This window comes from Athene cunicularia (assembly GCF_003259725.1).
Source record: "Athene cunicularia isolate RWA chromosome 4 unlocalized genomic scaffold, athCun1 chr4_part1, whole genome shotgun sequence".
NCBI lineage: Eukaryota > Metazoa > Chordata > Aves > Strigiformes > Strigidae > Athene > Athene cunicularia.
The window spans coordinates 13,825,545-13,846,934 of record NW_020799098.1 but is presented as its reverse complement, the minus strand read 5'-3'; the positions used below and the strand labels follow the sequence as shown (position 1 = coordinate 13,846,934).

Below are 21,390 nucleotides of genomic sequence, written 5' to 3'. Positions count from 1 at the left end.
AGAAACCACCTGAAACTTTGGGCAACTTTGAACCTTGGATGTTCATGCCAGGGAAAACAGCTACAAAGCATGGACTATTGTAGTGCTTTGTTCTGTCTTCCTTGTAATCTTTTGGTTTCTAACCTTGTATGTAAAAGCCTGGCTTCAGGTATTGCTAAAGAAATGTGTTCCTAGCTCTGGCGAGCCTGTCTGGTGTTGGAGGAGGAGAAGCACCTTTGTGAAGGTGGCAGCTTGTTCTGAACCTGAGCAGTACATGCAGGCAGTCTGAAGAGCCTTGCCTGAGTGGACGTGGCAGGGGTATATGGATGGGGGCTGGCTTGGTGCCTCCTGCATGGCCAGAGTTGATGCTGCAGCTGCTCGAAGTTGAGTGTAGGAAGTAACCTGTCCTTACATGGGAAAGCTGAGACATAGCTGAAATCACATACTTTCCTTGAATTCATTCTGTATTTAGTTAGAATTTCCATTCAGAATTGACCTGCTTTTGCTTCTTCCTACGCCCTTTCCTTCCTCTTTTAACCCTCCCCTTCAGCTGTTTGGGTATGGTATTTTTTATTAAGAGTCAAGCTACTCTCTAGTGGATACAAGTATTCAGTTTTTGAAAATAAGGCTTCTATCCTGTGTAGTTAGTGAAATAATGTCATAGAGTTTTAAAAAAAAATTCTCATTTCAAATTTTATCATATATATTGTCATTATTCTCATATCATTGAGAATGTACATGTCAATAAAGGATCTTGAGACCATGTCTGGTGGGCCAAATACACAGTTTTGCAGAGTATCTGTGCTTTGCCATCAAAGACTTAACTGAAGTTCTTCCTATTTTTTACTCTCACTCAAGCCCAAGATAAGCAAAACTCTGGGATTTTAGTTCTGGAGTGGCAACTGCACAGTCTGTATATATGTCTTGTCTCTAGCAAGTTGGAAGGCATAAAACAAAGAGAGATGGATTTGGGATCGACAGATGTCAAAGAGTAAATGAGAGATACAGGCTTGATATGATATGATGTAATATAATATGATATGATGTAATATAATATCATTATAATATCATTATAATATCATTATAATATCATTATAATATCATTAATATAATATAATATAGTATGATATAATATAATATAATATAATATAATATAATATAATATAATATAATATAATATAATATAATATAATATAATATAATATAATATAATATAATATAATATAATATAATATAATATAGATATAATATAATATAGATATAATATGATATTATGATATAATGTAACATAACATAATATAATAATCAGAGAAAGTAATTTCATGGAACAAAGACACAGATCCATTTTCCTTTCAGATCTGTCTATCAGTACCTTTTCTGTAGTAGCTATCATTCAATAACTCAGCATTTACCCTTTTCCCAGCACATTATCCTACCTTCTGGATCCCTTGATGGGCACATCAGATATGCTGTGGCCATTCTATTAATTTTTCCACCCCTCAGATCTTTTCTCCAGTGCCAGGCAATTCAGAATATATCAGAAACAGATAAAAATGAATTAAACATCTAGGCTATCATATTATAATTATAATTCACACATGACGTTCTTCTGTGGCAAATGCAGGTTTGGATGATATGAGTTGAACTCTGAATGATTTACTTATGAATATGAGTGTTTGTCTTTCCTCTGTGTATAAAATAATAACCAGCTTTAAGGAAATATTAACTAGTAACAAAAGGGCATTTTTTGATCGCCCTGCAGTGTTCCTGTCCGGGAACTGTCCTAATCCTGCTGAACACAAGGAGTGCAAAGTCTTGGTCTCTTCCCACAATCCCATTTGTAGTATTTATAACAAAATTTAATTTCTAGCTTATTTTCTGAGGTACTTCAGTTGGAGATCCTTGAGGGCTACTTCTAAAGGGATCTGCAAAAATTAAGGAGAGCAGGTTTATTACCAATAAATGTAAATACATTATTTAAAATAATTGCAAATAAAATACACACTCATGAGAGTGTTCTGTTCAGTTAGAAAAGGTTTAAGGAAACATGAATCAAGGAAGATAAATGCTAATTTAGATCATAGACAGCAAAGAAATAAATGGGAATAAGAAAGGTGGGACAAAGTTGTGGCCGCACTACCAAGAGATGTAGGTAACTTGTGGCATCTGATCGCTGGGCTTGTTCATAGTAGGCATTACTGATTATTTTTCATCATGGAGATTTAGTTCAAGGAAGATTTTAAAAAGGGAAAAACATGATTCCAGATTGGAGCTTTACCATTCAGCTGAACAACAATTTCAAAAGCAGAAGATCCAGATGCAAAATTTGAATTCTTAATATGACAGGATGATTTATGAGGCACTGTGAAGTTATTTTTTCCTGTCTACTAAATCCATTTGCTTCTGCCTCTGTAAAAGCTTGAAAGTCATATCTGTTCCCATGCCAGAATATTTTCCCCCACCATCAGCCATGCTCTTTGGCTTGTGAATGTCAGGCTGCTCAGGAGTTCGTGCTCCTAGGATTTAACAAAAAAAAAAGCATTGATGATCTCAAGAGTCCATATTCAATACCAGAGGACACACTTTCCAGCTTTTCCTGTTACAGACAGAGGTTGAAGGACTGAAATAGGTAATGAATTATTCACAGAAAACTTTGTGACTAGGTGGGCTGGCAATCAGCCATGGTATTAAAAAGCAGCTGCAGAAAAGGGTTTTTCCCTCATTTTCTGTATTGTTTTACACACCAATTCATGTTCTTCTTCCATGCCATATATGATGTATACTGAGCAAGTGAAACATAAAAACAGTCCTAGGAATTGCGCAAACCCTGAGCCCCCAAAGCAGCAAGCTTAACCAGCCTACTGTGTAGGACTGGTGTAACTAACGATGACGGGAGTGTATTAGAAAAATGTGTAAAGTCAGGGTTACATCATTGTCTTGCTGTGTCCTCAGTGTTTCAGATACACACCTTTAATGGCAATCATAAACACGTATGTATAGGAAGCCACATCTCTTTCCTCCATCCTGCGTGATTTTCCTGGGGGTAACCTCTACCTTGCAACACCTCAGGTGATGTGTGAAGGGTCCAACTCCCCTCATATTCACTTTTCATGACTTCCCACATGGCACCACAGAAAGGCTCTCTTATTTTTGGAGCTGCAGGACACCCCTTTTGTTGAATTCAGCCTTGTTAATAAAAACAAGTCAAAAATATGGGTTCATTGGACGTTTGGTTTCAGGACCCAGAGTAAGGTAAATCAATAGAGGAGGAAGAGTGGCTTCCTCAGAGGCCAGCGGTGGCTTCACTGGAGCCACAATACCAAATCTCTTCCTAGTTGAACAAAATGCAGATGGAAATATTGTAGTTGTCAAATGTTTTTCAAAACTGTACTGTTGAAACATAACTGAAAGCTATTAAAGGATCTAATAATCACCAGGCAAGAAATACTTTGTTTCAGTGAAGTGTAACTCCTACTAGTTGGTTAGACCCCTTATAATCAGTTTATAATTTAACTTATTTGTGTCCATACTCTCTTTTTTTTCAGTGAAGTAAAATACAAAACATTCAAATATGGCCTGTAATTTGTTTTCAGTTAATTCTTACACTAGTTTCTAGCATGTAAAAACTCCATTTTATGTATTTTTTCCTGCTGTAAGCTCCTGTAACCTTAGAAATTATACAAATGACTGACATTTGGGATTTTTTCCTTGTTTATTTTTCAAATCTCAAAGCTTTTCCCTACTGTGATGCAGGTGCCACTGGCTATGGCAGGTTTCCCATGTGTTGTGTACAGGTGCACGGTATTGCAAAAGCATGCCTCATTTTTTGTACCTGGGAATTGCAAGGCAGTATGCAGAACAGCGCGGTGAAACATCTGCCTCATTTCCAGAAGTGCTGCAGCAGCACAAGGCTCGGTCAAGGCGTGTGCGTGGCAGGAGCCCTGCTGCCGCCTGCTCCCCTCGCACCCGCGGTGCCGGAGCGCAGGCTGGTGTCCTCTGGTGTCACCCAGATTGCAGATCTACACACCTCTGCCAGGAACCTGCTTTTTCATTGATGGGCCACAGGCAGTGTTGGAAGAACCAACGATTCATGCATTTTTATGAATTTCTAAGCACTCTGACTTGCAGTGAATGCCAGCACTTACTGTTCTTCATTAATAATTGCTCCATACCACCCATTTTTTCTTTCAAACCATTCCTGATGTTGCTTTTATTCTGAATTTTGTCTCTTCTGTAATAACCATCTCCTTTGTTTTCTATTTGCAGGGTGGTTTACAGACCTACTGCTTCCTAGTGTTTGCTGCCATCTGCTTTGCAGGAGCTGCCTACCTGTTTTTTGTCCTGCCTGAAACAAAAAATAAGACATTTCATGAGATCAGCCAGGCATTCGCCAAAAGGAATAAAGTGTCCTTAGAAATGCAAGAAATTAACCATTATCCAGGAGAGAGGAAATCGAGTGCAGAACAAGAATCAACCTTCACATCCTCAGTGAACAATGGGGAAACCAAAAAAGGGATTGTGTAAACCCAGGATGCTGTTTCAGAGGATGGGGGAAAACATGCCCTTTTCATTCAGTATGTTTATAGCAGTGCACAACTTGTATTTTTTTATGTGACAGCATGAACTGCTTCCCCCTGAATATGTTTTAAGTGTATATGGGTAAACTCATTAGCAGCTAGGGTGGTGATTGAGGAAATGAGAGGTGTGAGAAGTGGCAGTTGATTAAATAAGAGCCAGAGTTTTCTTGGGCACCCATGAAATCGGTGCTGTGGTGAGTGGGGTGGGAAATATAGACTCGGAGAAGTAAAGTGGCGGTGGGAAGCTGAGGTTGTGAGCAGCAGCTGGCTGAGCACCCCATGTGCTCACGGGGAGGTGTGTGTGAAGTCACCAGGGAGGAGGAGGCAGGGAAAAGGGAAGAGATCCCAGTAGGAGTCTGCTAAGAATCGATGCAAGCAAATCTGAAGTGCTGCTGGCTCCCAGTACATCACTCAAGTTGCACATGAGAACTGAAGACTTGAAAGAAGACTCATGACACTCCCCTGACCTCCCATTCCTTTTCCAGCTCTTTTGGCTTTCAGTTGTTTTGCCTGAACATCTCACACCTTCCCACAAATGGGAAGCTCCCAGTCCTGATGGGTTTCCTTGTCTCTCCTGCAAATCCTGATCAGCTAGTAATAGAGTTGCCCCTAGTGTCTGGGTTTGCTGGCACTGTATTTCTGTGGATATATATATATATATATATTTTTAATTTTATTTTTTGAGAATAGCTATAGAAGCTTTATTATGAAAAGAAAACTAAACCTCATGGTGAAGTGAGAGAACTCTGATGGTACGTTGTAGGGTGTAGCATTAAAAAAAATCAAACATCAAATGTTCCAAGGGCTGGGGTTTTTTGACTGTTTTTTTTTTTGCTTTTATTTACAAGTACCTTTTAAAACAAGTCTTAGGAGCCAAAATTTCCCTAGACCCAATAAATGTAATTTCTTAACACTCAGATCTTTCCAGAAGAATCTGGGTGCCTATTTCTTATTTAAACACTGATTTCATTTGGGCATTAGATTGAAGATCCAGGCCTAGCTCACATTAATAAGTTTCTAAGCTATTTAATGCTTTGCAAAAGTTTCTTTAGAGTCTGCGTAATTTTTGATAGAAAGACTCATCAGGCTGTCGGTGGTTAGGTGATCCATTCCCTTCCACAGGGGATATTTTTTTTTTATGAACATCATCTTTTGAATTTATAATTTTCGTAATAGTTTTTCTTGATTCTTCTAGGTACCTGGATGCTGAGGGGGTAATAAGCACTTTTAAATTTAGTTAGCTTTTTTATGTAAGTCAATAAGTCTTAGAGCTGCTCTCAGGAGTAAGGCACAAGAAGCACGTGTAGTGTGTAGGTAGAGCCAGCTTCTTCCACAAGTTATATTTACTAATCAAGAAGTTCATATGTTTGAAGCATTTTGGAAAAAAAGAAACTGTATATATATTGCGATATATATATATATATACACACATATATACATATATGAATAGATATATTAAAAATGTAGAAAAATATTTATATTAATATATATATTCACAATGGAGAATTGTTTTCCAAAATTTTTTCTGCAGATTTCCCCAAGTGATAAGCTGCTTATTGTGTTGTTCTACACTGTAAATTAAAATCAGAGATCCTAATGTTCAGCTATTACTACTAAATTATGTATATGGTTTTATACTGTGATTTATTTATATGTGGCATATTTACTGCATACATTGTACGCTGACCTAATAGGGCAATTTCAGTACTGGGTAATAGAAAAAAAATTGATCTGAGCCTTTATGCCAGAATTTATGTTCTTTTACTAGGATGGAGGTACAGCAGCAAGTAAGAAAATGAAAATATATATGAGCAAGGGAATTAAGAATGAAAAATCAGATTTATCATATTGGTGCTACTGTTAAGAAACAGAGTGAATCAGGTTTATACCAACAGATAATCATAGGTAGAAGTTAATCAAATACAATGTAGAAAACTGAAGAAAAATGTTTTCTAATAACCACTTGTAAAATTATATATAGAGCAAATGAACATCCCATCTTTCAGTGGCTCTAGTTGCCTGTTCCATGTGTTACATGAGGCTTGCTAAGTGAGTGGCTGTGTAAAAGATGAATTTGAATGCCACCCCTCCAGACAATTCCAGGAAGAAATTCCTTCTCTTCTGCCTGTAAGCCAAGACTGGCAAATTCAGACCCTCTCATTCAGATTGAGAATTACCTTACTTTTAGTTAGGGCTACTAGCATGGTTTGATGTGATCTGATTTGAGTCAAGTTGGCAAGATTGGAAACCATTATTATTATTGCTATTATTAGAATTAGGAGAATTCAGCACTTTATGATGTTCATTAATGTACATTAGAGGCATTACTTGTTGATAATTGTTGCCACTTGATAACTTCAACAAAATACCATGTTGGCCTGATACATCAACAAGATAAAATCATTTTACAGTTGCTTACAGTTGCATTTGGAGCCCAGCTCTCAATGTGTTGGGAAAGAAATTGCTCGATAGAATTTCTTGTCACAGCTCCGGGGCTCGTACAGCATTAACAACAGGGGGTTGTGCTTTTCTCTTCTGCAACCCCGTTTGCCTGTCTCTTGCCCTACCTGAGATAAACACACTCCAAAGAGGCATTTTCTGTGCGGCTGCAAAGAAAACTGCTACAGATGAATATGCTGTGGGACAGGGGTTGCATGTCTCGCCAGCGGTTTGCTGCAGCCCATGGTGCAGGTTCAAAGCAATCCCAGTCTCCAGATGTGTATGTGTGCAGGTGCTTTGCTCACTGGCCAGGGAAGGTGGCTGCAGCCGCCTCTGCCTTGGGTTGTGTAAGTTTCTGAGGATGCTTCAGATGTGCCACTACTGCATTAACTTTCTCATCTCGGACCCTAATTAGAGTTTTGTGTTATTCTTCAAGTTGTTCCGTAATGTTTTTTTCCATTGTTATGCTGCTATAGCTTCTCCAGCAATGAGAGGACAAAATGGAAAATGTCAGCAATTTACCATTTGGTTTTTCTTGTTGAATGTATCAAATTTTCTACAGCCCATGTGTTTGTCAGTGCATGTTTTGTGGTGCCACGTTCTCTTTTCCTGTCTGTCACATTGGGATGAAGTATTGTGAGATGGTGTTTGTACAAGGACCACAGGTGGGTTACATGTGTGTGATCAACTATGTCCATGCGCAGTGATTGCAAAATGAACCTTTGGAATTAAACTGAGATGATGTAGATTTTGTTCTGGGTAAATCTGAATCTCTACAGCTGTACAAGTTTCATTGTACAATTCGTGGGTTTTTCTGTGTCCCAGTACAAGACTGTCTATGTCTGGATGACCCCAGCCATTGTGGACTACAGCTGGGTGTTTGGGAGTTATGTGGAAGAAAATCATTCCTGAAACTGTATTTGGGGGGTATTTACATTTAGATTCTCAAGTCAGAGTCCACACTTCATACTTTCATATGTTTATATTGGGCTTTAGAAATAAAAATACAGACATCAGTGAGAGGCGAATGATTAAAACCAGCCTGTAGTAGTAATAACTTTGTATAAGGATTGTTGAATCTGGAGAGGCTTTTTTGCAGAAAGTTGTCATTTGCAATGGATGACTTTGAATTGCTAAAGCTTTACTTTCAGATGAGAAATTCAGTCAGATGACTATTTCTGCTACAAAGATATGCAAAACCCAAGATCTGAAATATGTATACAAAAAATGAATTTCATACTTCAGGTTCTGAAGCCAATTTTCACTCCACAAGGATCTGTTTTCTAGTGGGGGAAGATGTGAGTAGTTCAGCCATATGGGACAACTTTCATCTTCAGAGTAAAATGAAAAAAAATGAAAAAAAAAAAAAAAATCCCCACACCAGAAACAACTCTTTGAAATTTGCATTCTTCCTTTTGACTGTTTTTATGTGCTCTTCCTTACGGAAATCACTATATAGATTCTTAGGGCTCCCATCACCTCACACAGCAGGAAGAACAAATCTGAGTAAAGCATTCTTAGAAAACGCCTGTGGTCTTTTACTTTTAGCCTGACTCCAGAAAACAGAGTTCTGATGCAGTCTAAAAACCTGAACTGTATAGACCCAAACTATGGAGCAGATTTGTTAATGCAAATATTCAAGCTGTTGAAAAAATCAGGGTTGCTTCCATACTTAATTCTCTCTGCAAGTGATTTTATTTGGGAGTGAGCCCTATGAAAAAGTGAATTTCATGGCAGAAGCTTGGGACTTGGACTCCTAATCAAGTTATCACAGCTCAGTAAGCAATCATGCATAACGTGAGTCACTACAACCCTCTTGCAAGCTAAGATGCATTAACCTTGCTTTTTGCATGACCTAAGAGAAACACAGGCAGTGGATAGTCAAGTTCTTTCTTGAGATGTTCCTGCTAAAACTGCACTACAGTCAAATTCTTTTAAACCTAGGATTTCGATTTTTAAAAAGCATAGAAGAAAAGCTTTCAGGAAGCTTTTATCCAGTGATTAATAATGTCAGCAGAAATCTCCGGTGGCTTCAACCGTACAAATGAACCCAAGAAAGGCATGGTATATGTAGAATCCTAAGCTTAGGAAACCCTGCAGGTTTTTTATCTTTAGATAGTGAACTGATGGCTTGGTTTCTCAGTCTGGGAAAACAATATAATTACTCACATGCTGCAAAAGCATTAACCCGATGCTTCTCTTCTAAGTTTGGGGTCAGAGGATTGGTTGGTTGGTGATTTGTTGGGTTTTCTAATTTAAGTGGGAGCATTAGTAGTCTGGTTCATATGCCAGAGTACCAAGTATGAGACTGTTTGAGTTGCTGGTTGTCTTAAGATAATTCCCAAAAGGTAAAAAGCAAAATATAACTCTTGTCAGACTCTTGAAACACAATACATTAAGAGCATGGAGGTAGGAGATAATTTGTCTGCTGTTGTGTCAGCTGCTGCGCAGAGACATTGATTCTTGTCTCATTTTCTCTTGTTTCAATTTAAAAAATCAAACTGAAAACAATGGTCACCTCTTTGCATTTGTGCCACCTTTTGTTTCTGACTTGTTCCACCCAATTACATAAATATTTTTACTATTCAGATTTGAAAACAGGAAAGCAGTAGTTACTTAGGAAAAGCAAACATGCCAAAGATTATAAAAATGGTGAAAACAATTTTCTTTAGAGGCTGATATTTTCAAAGATGAGTTCAAGAGTTAATCAAATACAAATTTCATGTGGTTTCATCCCTTTGCATTAAACTTTACAGACTATGTATCTGCATATGTATATACAGACACACATGAAAAAAGTTTAGCAGCTTTAATTTTCATACATTTAAGAAATTGGGCCATTTGGATATTATATCAAGTTGTGAACTAGCCTCAGATACTTACTTGCATTATCAAACTCAGCTAAAGTTTGCATGAGCTTAGGTTTGTAAAAGTTGACTAGTAAGGCTGTCTGCTTTTGGCCAGCCTTAGATTGTTCTCTTTGCACTTTTCTAAATTGCTAGGTGGAGGCTACTATGTTTATATATATATATATAAGATACATATATGAAATATATATATTACATATACAAATACGTACAAACACAAACATATCTTTTGCTACTTGGATCCCACTCATAGTGATTTCATGGATCAAAAGAGTTCTTTATCCATTTGCAATTACTCTGGAAAGAATACAATGCAGTGGCAATGTCAGGTATATCTTCTCTTCCATAGCACCTTGGTGCTAGCAACAGAAAAATTATCGGGGGGGGGGGGAAAAAAAAAAGAAAAAAAAAAAAGGCGTGGTCTTTCCATGGTGACAGAAAAAAAAAAGACAAAAATTTTGTCCCCTTTTACATATATAAAATTATATTAATGTGTGTGTATGTGTATTATATATTATAATATATAACATTTTGATACATAGATAATATTATATAATTTACTTTCCTCAAAGGAAAAATAATGGAGTTTTTCTTAATTCCTTGGAACTGTATTTTGTAAACAAATGTGAGGTAAACAGATAATCTAAGAAATTATATATTGCTTTAACACAACACTCCAATAAACCATGATTAGACAATTTATATTCTATCGCTGGCAGGCTGAAGCCTCTCTTCCGAATCGATACACTCACTGAGCTGTGATAGACTGATCATCTGGGTAACTAACAGTCAGCAAGGGTTTTTCATGTGCTTGTTGCACAGCACAGGAATCACCTTGATGCAAAGCTGGAGAAAATCCTTCTCAGGGTAGCTCCAGCTCTGGATATTGATGCTAAAATAATTGCCAACATGTAGTAAGGGAACCAATTTCCTTTCATCAAATAGGCTTCAGGAGGAACTTGTGAATAAGAGAGTTATCCTTAATTGTAACTTGGGTTTTCTTTTGAGACATCAAAGGAAAATATTAAAACTCTTTATCCAACTAGAGAAAAAAATTTTACTGAAGCCCCTCAGGAAGCAGGATGTATTAGCATAATGTTCAGTCTGGGCTAAGCCAAATATACTCTTCCAGTATCTAGTGAAACTCAGATGTATTTTGTGCACCAGTAGCTCACAACCTTTTGGTGGGGAGGTCTCACTGCCACCCTCTCCCTTCCTTTCCCTCTTGTCTCCCCATCTTCCCCTGTTACAGACTGTGCTTTGCTTCTCATGCTGACACACTCCAGGATGAGGTGAGCCAGCGTGTCATTAGAAATTACATTTTCATCAACTGAGAAGTGAACAAGTATTAAGAGGAAGAAAGGGGGATATCATCTCTCAGCAGGACAGAAGGATGATGCTGTGCAACCCATGTATGGCCCTCTTGCAGACAGGTATGGCTTCGCTGTTAAACTTTTTTTGTAGACTTTAGAGAGGGCATGAACACTGAAACCATGAAGAAGGTGGAAGAGATAAGAAGTTTGTGACCGAACAGTTGATGACAGGTGAAATCTGTGTCTGAGAAATTGTTTGAGTGGCTTAGACATTGCTACTGTTGATTTAATTAGTATAAAACATAGGAAGGCATCTCAGGTATCACTCTGAGCTAATGATAAAAACACTGCTCATTTTGCAACAGTAATCAAAGAAAACAAAGGGCCAAAGGACATCACACGAAAAATATAATATTACAAATCTGGTTCTCCTCTAAAGAAAGGGCATAGAAGGAGGCAGGTGATAATTATTTGAAGATTTCTAATGGAAAAAGAGTTTAAGAAGAAACGTGGATGAGAAAACAGGATACAAGATGGATGTCTTGGTTTTACAATACATAGCACAGGATCTATTCAATAAGCAAATTTAAAAGTAATAGAAAATTCAAAAATGCATAACTAAAGCTTTAGAATTCATTGGCAAAAAATAGAATTAATTAATTTTTATAGGCTAAGGTATTTAAATTTATGATAACTTTAAAATTTAAATTAGGCAACAGAAATAAAAAGGAAAAGCTACAGCTAATAGAAGATAAATTTCTAAGGAGCTGAGTAGCCTATAATTGGCTGTTAGATCATTCTTTCACCTTTTGAGATGTACAGATAATTTATGGAGACAAGATGACACTCTATCTGGATCATTGCTCAGACATGCTGTCATAATTCTTAGAGGTTGCAGTAAGCACTATGAGCTAACCCAGAATACAATATAAGTGGGGAAATCCCAGCACTACCCAATAAATAAATAAATCATAAAATCATAGAATCATAGAATGATTTGGGTTGGAGGGGACCTTAAAGATCACCTAGTTCCAACCCCCTGCCATGGTCAGGGACACCTTCCACTAGCCCAGGTTGCCCAAAGCCCCGTCCAACCTGGCCTTGGACACTGCCAGGGAGGGGGCAGCCACAGCTTCTCTGGGCAACCTGTGCCAGGGCCTCACCACCCTCACAGTGAAGAATTTCTTCCTTACATCTAATCTACATCTACCCTCTTTCAGTTTAAAACTGTTACCCCTTGTTCTATCACTACCCTCCCTGATCAAGAGTCCCTCCCCATCTTTCCTGTAAGTCCCCCTTTACATACTGAAAGGCTGCTCTAAGGTCTCCCCGTATAAATAAAGTCTCACAACTGTTTAAAAAAAAAAAAAAAAAAACAAAACCCTAAGCTTTCTCTATACAAGGGAGTTTTTCAGATGAAAATTGGAACATCATGACTAGTGATAATCACTGGGAAATTGTGTGCTGAACTTTCTTTGCTCTTTTAAAAGCTTTGCTACATTTTGTTAACTCAATTTTGCAAAGCTCTTATATAGTACTAGTTTCAGCCTCTTCTGATTGCTCACAGCCTTGGCTTAATAAGCATTAGAAATGAGTGTCAGTAAGACAGAAAAAAATGGTAACAATTCAGCAATAGTAGGAGGAGAATCAGCATGTCTGGCAAGCTTGTGTCTTTTCTATGGACTAGGACAGCTGGCTTCAATTATTTGAAATTTTAAAATCCTAATAAGTAGGCTTCTTAAATATTCTCAAACTATATTGTTAAATGGGGTCAGCCTTGCAGTCCAAACTAACAGCTTGAAGAAATGGAGTCCAAATGAAATGGGTGATGTTGGCACGTGGGATGTACGCAGTGCTGAAGAGATGATCACTCTGGAATGCAAAATTGTTCACAGTTCTGACATTTTTTTTTGTTAAATTTAGAAGTGACAGAAAATTGTAACACATCATACATCCTTTCACTGTCATTAAGCTCAAGACTACTTCAAAAATAAGATTTTGAAGACAAATACTTTTTTTTTTTCTTTCAAACAAAAGTTCCTGACAACACTTTCTTCTGTACACAATATTAGATCATGGATGATGACCACTTTTGATCAATTATACCATGAACAGCTCCACCAGACCAACAACAGAAAACTCTTTCCAGCCCCCACATGATAATGAGATCTCTTTTAGGTTGCTCCTATTTCATGATCAAAACAAAAATGACAAGTCAAATATAAAAGCCATACAGCTCTGGGGTTCCAGGCTGTAGCTCCTGGAGAGGTTTTACCATTAAATATTGTAGATGGGATCTGAGGTAGGTAGTGGTGAGCATTATCCTGAAGGCAGCTAACTGGCATTTTACCCTTCCCTTCCATCATAGGTCAGGATTTCACTCAAAACTTTTACACAGCATTGAATATTCATGTAAATGCTTGTGGCAGTGTGAAAGTGATTGACTGCCAACATAAATGAGGGCTAGTCAGAAGGTTAAAAATTAGCAAGAGTGAGTCCTTTTTTCAGTAAAGAGAAGATACAGCAGATATTATCAGTCTCCCCCTTCTGTGGTCCTATATATTTATTACGGAGCTAACCAGAATACTACTGCTACCACCTAAAAAGAGTGAAATTAAAATTGCCTCTACAATTTGTTTTCTGCTTTGAGAAACTGCTCTGTAGGAATTAGTACAATGAACAGATTTGCCTTGGGCATTTATCTGTAATATTTCATCTGACCTACATACACAACTCAACCAGCACGCGATCTGCCCTCCTTAAAACTGATTGGGTTGGACCGAGTTCCTACACATTGTCACTGCTGGCAGCAGATCTGAGATCCAGTCCCTCCCCCTCAGCCTGGCAGAAGTGCTTGGTTTAGTCCTTTAACAATTACTTAAATGACAAAAACCATAAAACTGGGTGAGACCATACATGATAACTGCTTAATGTGCTGTATGACCTTTTGTGCTTCGTATTTATGAAACTCAAGAGTTGCTTTATTCTGTATTTTTTGGTGGTCTCTTCATTTGATTAGATGTCTTCCATAGCAAAAGAACTGCAGCCCTTGCCTCTTTCTAACATGGAGCAGACAGCTGGGAGATCAGATTCTCTTGCACTGTAAAACCAAGAAACAACCTCGCACTGTACTTGTTTAATACTTCATCAAATAACATCTTCACAGCCCCTTTCAAAGTCTGTGTTGTTGTCGGCTGGATTTACCTGGGGGCTATAAGAGAACAAGGACAAAGCAGCACAAGTGTCATAAAGATACATGAAGGTGTTGAGGCTGGAATACATGAGGTGTTGAGGCTCCTCCTCCAGCTGCCTCTGTCCTGGAAGGAGCCAGCTCACCTCTCACCTACAGGACAGCTTTGGGGGCTGCAAAGCTCCTACTCCATGTCAGGAGAAGGAGCAGCACCACTCTACTTCACTGCATTTTGCTTATGTTTCCAACAGCTTCTCAGACAGAAAACGAACTGTGAAGGAGATGTGAGAAGCAGAAATAGCAGTTAAATGCCAAGCTCAGACCAGCCAGTCTCTGCCAGCTGACCCTCTGACCTGAGGTGCATCCTTAGCACATTAGACTTAAAAGATAGCATAAACACCTACAAGCATTTCTAGTCAAGGAAAAATCACTGCTTTAAAAAAAAAAAAAAAAAAAAGTTTATGCATAATGGTCAAAGTTTGTTTAACTTCAGGTGTGATAGTCCACTGCCAATGACACTGCAATCACATACATGTTTGGCTAGACTTCACTTTGATTTGGTGGAGCAAATACAGTTCTGCCACTGTAGTGACTAATGGCTCTGCATGAGATGTATCCCAATGCAAAATGGAAAGCAAAACATACATTAGACAGCTAAATAGTCAGTGATTCCTTGTATACGTTCAGTAGAGTATGAAGAATGCTCATGAATTTTAAATGCCTTCTGTTGTTACGATGGTAGTTGATATTTTTAATAGTTATTTTCAGATAATTGCTGTTTCCAGCTATTTCTTCTACAATATATTCAAATAATAGTTATACACAGAGAAATGTGCACCTCAGAGTCAAGAAGAGTCTTGCTCTTGGGTTAATCGTGCAGCTATGTGATTCATTTCCAAAATTACAAGTGCAGAGATCTTTTTATTCAAAACAGAGACTGTGTACAAAAGTGGCCTGTCATTATATGGTGTTATATATATATAAAGTGAAACTTTATGTGCCCTACAAGATTTAAAAAAAATAAATTTCCATATGCTAATAGCAGTAATCCATAAAATCCAGTAAACTGTATCTCCTCACACACATTGGATTAAGTATGACTTTATTAAATTGCACAAACTGAAGCACTTCTCCAGAACAGTTGACAGATTTTTAAATTAAATTATGTATCTGTCAAGAGTTTAGTGATTTGCTTTCTTGAGTTAGAAAAGAGAAGTTCTATAAATCATCACTCATATAGTTCTAGTCCTTGAAATATAAATGCAACTGTGTACAATTAGTGAAAAGGGATTGCAGCTCCCTGCTGGTTTGGATTTCTCTACGTTCATTCCCAGTTATTGATGCAAAGTTTGTAGTAACTATCAGTGTACTTCCATGTGAGCTGTCCATGAACATCTAGGGCCAAATAATAATAGGCTGCAAATCATAGCTCTTGCTGAACTGAAAACAAAAAGCTGAAAGCCACTGAAAATAAGTTTTCATCAGTTATTTTCAGCCTAGTCCTATATAAAGCATATTCAGAAAATCTCACACAGCTTAACTAGCAGCTTTGAATGCTTCATGAATTTTTATTATCTTGTTAATACTGAAACAGTGAAGGTCTTTCCGTATTGCCTAGTTTATACTGGCAGTAGAATGGGGAGCTATATTCATCTATTGATATATTCTAGCATAATGTTTATTAAAAAATTGTGTGTTCAGGTTCAGAGTCTTTGGGGTTTGACAGCTAAAGCCTAGGTTTACACATGACCAGATGGTTCAGGTACAGTAAACCAATTTGTAATTCAGTCCTCTAAAGCAAAATCCACTTTTTTTTTTTTTTTTTCTCTTTTCACAAACTGGAACTGTTCTCCATGTTTGAACTGGCCAAATATCTGTACAGCTGCTCAGTGGGTGCTCACAGCCTGCCTGACCCGCTCAAAATCACTGCTCCTGATGGATGTTTTCAGGGGAACTGCAAAGGATATGGAGGGGAAAATTACGTTATTCAGCCTACCTGTTGACTCCATTTCAACATGACACCAACCCATTGAGAACATCCTTCTCCTTAGTATCAGTTGTGTCTTTTAAGCATAATTCCCACAGCATCTTCACTCCTCACACAGTTCCAGCCCTCTCCTTATACTATCACATTGTTTTCTGCTTTTTGTCAGTTTATGCATCGTTGGCACAGACAGAGTTTTTTGGGCCTGTAGACCTGCAGATTTTTGATGAGAATTGTGATTTACACATTTTCGCTCGGATTTCAAGGCCACCAAATGTGTTTGAGACACTACTGAGGGGTCACAACGAGGTGCACTTCAGCCTGGCAGGTCACAAGACGAAGCCGCACTGACATGAAATGAAACTGATACATAGCATTTGAATCACAGAATCATCAAGGTTGGAAAAGAGAAACAAGTTTTTGTGGTGCTGGTAGACACCAGCCTCCGAAGAAAGAAAGAAGGAACTAGGGCTCAGCATAAAGAAACCCACCACACTGAGCATACCCATATCTGTGAGAGGTTGCTGCAGAAAGAGAGGCCATTAGCTGCACTCGTCCTGGATGTAGCAAGAACTAGTGGGGTGCAATTGCAGTTTGAAATTTTTTTTTTAATAGCAGTAAAGATAGTATGACAGTAGAGTAGATGGTTGTGGGAACTGGGGAAGGTTCTTCTCTGGGTTATGCTAAGGAATAAATTGTACAAAGGGTGTTACAATGCAATTAATCCCTCACTGATGAGGCACTAGCTGCCTGCCATAGTGCTCACGTGGCCTTGTGCAACACTCTTTTGGGGCTCACAGGTTCAAACTTCTGGAGTAAATCATTGGCAATATGGTATAAGGCAGGATAAAGCCAACAGTATCACAAGACTATGAACAGCCAGAAACCACATAGTGAGCAGGAACATAATGACAATTTCTCTTATTTGAAGTGCCCCCAAAGTCCCATGGCCCTGGTTGGGAGAAAGCTGCAAAAGGACACATGTTTCTAACTCCATGTGTTATAACCTGCAGCTCCTTTAATCTTTCATTCTTTTCTCTTTTTCCACACTATAATCAAAGCATTTCAGCACAACTTTCTTAACTGACAGGATACAAGAGATAATTGTTGAATTTGAGTGACTTCACCCAGAAAAGCTTCTCTCCTGTTAATCCATGTATTTCTGTCTCCAGTGGGAGCAGGCTGTAGTGATAATCTTTTTTTTACTTTCTCAGAACTTATTTTACTGTGAAATTGTTTTACAGTGCACCAGAGGAAAAGTTAGCCATAGCCATACCCATTGTACCATTTCTGTCTAATTCTGCTTCAAATGCAGCTAGCTGCTCTTGTCCATACATTATCCACAGAGACAGGGTTTTACAGTGTTCCTCTTGACTGTGATGGAAAAAGTCAAAAAAAAGGAAATCAATGGGAATAGGAAACACATTTTAATTAGCATCTAAAATTTAAAATGCTGAACATATCGATCTGGAAATTCTCCAGTAATTACATCTCAACCTTACAACACAGAAATGCCACAACGCTCAACTACACTGCGTTTTAAAGCCATATGGCAACGAATAATAAAATTGCTGCTGAATAATTTTATTCTCTTGGTTCAACTTTAGTGGCAGCAGCGATTTGTGTTGATATTCTGGAGTGGGAGACTCCAGTCTGTGACATCTGGATGGGACCACTGGGTGCTGTAAATGTGCTCCTCATTAAGGCAGTGTGGGTAAATGAAGGAGTGAACTCTACCATCAACCATCGAGAACTTTCAAGACACCTTGCTAGGAACTTGGTAGGCGCAAGTTTAATCTTCCCAAATGCTTCACAATAACATACACTCAAGCAACAAATATCACGCTGAAAATAAACAGAAAATGGAGTCTCTTCAATATATATTCCAAATCCCAACATCTGCTCCACAATAAACGTACGCTGCACAGTTGCAGAATATTAGTCCTTTCATTAGCAGAGGTAATCAACTTTGAATAGCTGACTACTTCCAGTAGTTACATAGTGCTTTACCTTAAATAGTTATCTTTTGGAAGAGAGACACCCTGTGACATTTTAAGGACCACCTTTCAACAGTATGCTTACATCAACTTAGTCGTAGTTACAATGTCTGTGTCTGGGAAGAGCTATGGCCCATGACCTCTCTCAGCACCCCAGGCATCACTGTGGCACTGACTAACACCACACAACAAGCAGTGGACTTGTGCTGGTACGAGAGCTGCCACAGTGGGAAGTGGTGAAATGTGCCTGCAGGGAGGTTGGGAAAACTCGGGGACCCATCTGCAGACCCTGCTCACCCTCCTCTCAGGGCAGAGCAGCAGGACTCCCAAGGAGCTACTCTCATCTCTGCTTGTCACCGCCTCAAGGTCTTTTTCTCCTGCCAGAGAAGGCATTTGGAGGCATGGGGGGATCTGATGACTCTTTTCCTTACAAAGATTGTCAGATGAGACTGAGAGTAGGCAGGGAAGCTGGCCATGCCTATCACAGCCAAGTAAATCAGAGTGCTTCTGAGCAGCAGGAAAAAAACAAATGCAACAGTCTGCTCTGTGGCAGTAGTGGTTTGCGGTAGAAGGGACTGCATGGTTCTGCCCCCACTCTTAACTGGGAGCATAGCACCTCACCAGAACACACAAACAGGAAGAGAGGAGACCTCTAACATCACTATCCTACTTTTTGCCCAGCAAATCCCACCATAATCTGCTCTCAGACCCTAGAAACTGCAGATGAAGTTGTATTATTACACACTCAATTGTTAGTGACATTCAGAGCCAGAATCTGCTTCAGTACCAGTGGCCCTGGGAATGGAAGGGCCTTCTCTCTCCGTACTGTCATCTCTCTCCTTTATTACTGTCATAAAAGTCATTTTGCAATGCAGCTGTGGCCAGTCGACACTTCATAGCCTGAGTCTCACTCCTGGGCAGTTAAAACTTAGCTCCCATCCGTGGGCTATGTCACCTCACCAGCAGCGAGGCTATGGTGGCTCAGGAGCTCACATGTATGTGACCAAGCCAGCCAGGCAGCATCTCCTATGGGCTCTTCCTACCTAGCTCATCCTACAACCAGCCACATCACACACCAAACTCTCCACAGCAGCTGCAGGAGCCATGGACAGCTGCTGTCATCTCTTGCTTGTCAAACATGGTACCTTTCCTGGAGTACCTGATTTATGGCCATAGCTTTGACCATTTAGAAGCGTTCACAATGTTGCTGAGGTCAATGGAGCTACTGACCCTTGCCACAGAGAATTTAGCTGGGGTTCAGGCATTCAGAAGGACTTCTGTAAGAGGCTCTGAATAAGCGCTTACAGCTAGAGGGAGAGAATTGCCAAACACCCAGGCACTTGGCCATGCTGACAGCATCCACAGCCCTGAGGAAAAACAAGAGCAACCTGCGCATGACAAGCAAAGAGTCATGGAAATACCAGTGAACACTGGGCATACTGGGGGGAAAGGGGGTGGGGGTGGTGCCAACTATCATAGGTCTAGCAACCTCCTATTACAGCATCTCTGTTATATACCAACCTACCAGCCAATAATATCACCTTGTCCATAGGATTTTTCTTCACCTGTGAAAGGGCAGCCTAAGAAGTCCTCATGTTCATGAATGTGGTGAATAATTGGTGAATATTAAGAGTTAATCTTCACTCAGCAGTGGCACTTTCCCAGATGCTAAAATATCTCAATGACTGAAGAACTTCAGAAAAAAAAAAACAAAACAAAAAAAACCAACTAGAACTTTGACAGTGTAATGAAAACAGAGGAATGAAATATACCCTAAAATTACGGCAACGCCCTGAGTTCCACTGCTCAGAAAGTCTAAAGACATTCTTCTGCCAGTATAAGAAACTCAAGGGCCAGATTTAAAATTGTTTCCTCCCCCCCGGTGTCCCAGTCCCACTGTTGGACACACACTTCTTGTGCCCACTTCATCCACTGCCCATAGACTGACACTAGCGACTGACAATGTTTAATTTGTTGGATTTTTCTTTTTTAAAAGACTAGCGATAAAAGACAGGCTTTTCAAAAGAACTTGAAATGCATTTGAGCAATAACAGAAGTGGCTAGGTTTTGACATGAAATGAGCATGGTGAGTTGGGTCATCAGCATCTTTGAAAAAGGACTTCTCTGTCAGCACCTGAGCACTGGAAAAAGGTCTGGCTCCAGTGCTGCAAGCAGAGAGATTTTGAAATCTGACTTTTTCAAATTATTCAAAATAATGTAAAAATGTTAGGGTTTGAGCTGATCTTTAAGGAAGTAAGCTCAAGTGCCAGCTTTTTGCAACAAAAGGTTCATGCAGTCAAATTCCTGTCCAAATGCTCAGTAATGTAATGATCACCTTCCTATTTTACAGGTTACACTAATTTTAAAAAGAAAGATATGACAGGGAGAAATGAACCTATGGATTATCTGAATTACTCTTTCCCTGTCTATCTTGGTATTGCCTATTTTGTCAGAGATACCAGGGTTGCTGGAGTCACACTTTTAATCACTTTTTTTCAGGAATATCAGGCTGCATAGCTGAGAAATATGTGCAGTTTGCAAGAAGACTGAGAAAAACAATACCTGGATACCATGGTGATAAGTGAATGATAGGGTTACATTGCTTCTCACCAGAAGTATTGGCCCAGCTGTAAACAGGGCTGGATGCAGGGCTTTATTTCTATAGTTATATAATTAAATTTTAGATCAACAAGCTGAAAAAACAGTGTTTTCCTAAAATAAAAATAATCCTCTAAATTCTGGTAAGACTCTGATTGCTATTGTGCCTATGTAAGTTTGCCTGCAGTGGTCCTGGGTTTATGTCACTATAAAGGTGATAAAATCTTGGTCCTTTACACTCCCAGGAAGAAATGTAAATTTTATGCTAAGATGAGATGTGAAATATTGAAACTCTGCTGATGATAAAGGATGCTTATAGGAGGAAAGGACTTACAGGCTTGCCAAGGCTCCAAGAGATTCACAAACGCTGCCCTTAGTCCTGGGGCTGTCTGCCTACTGCCTGCTACCCAGGCTGTGTCCTGGGGAGTCCTTCCCTCGCTTGACTA

At 39.0% G+C, this 21,390-nt stretch overlaps 1 protein-coding gene across 4 annotated transcripts in view; it reads left to right on the top strand.

The window, feature by feature from the left end:
* Positions 1-5,983, top strand: part of SLC2A9 (solute carrier family 2 member 9) — a 133,871-nt gene extending 127,888 nt beyond the window's left edge. For all 4 annotated transcript variants that reach the window (XM_026847171.1, XM_026847169.1, XM_026847170.1 and 1 more), the window contains one exon: positions 4,246-5,983. In XM_026847171.1, the coding sequence (XP_026702972.1) occupies positions 4,246-4,503 (258 nt within the window). In that variant the 3' untranslated portion in view covers positions 4,504-5,983. The remainder of the gene's footprint in view (positions 1-4,245) is intronic.
* The last annotated feature ends 15,407 nt before the right edge of the window (positions 5,984-21,390 follow it).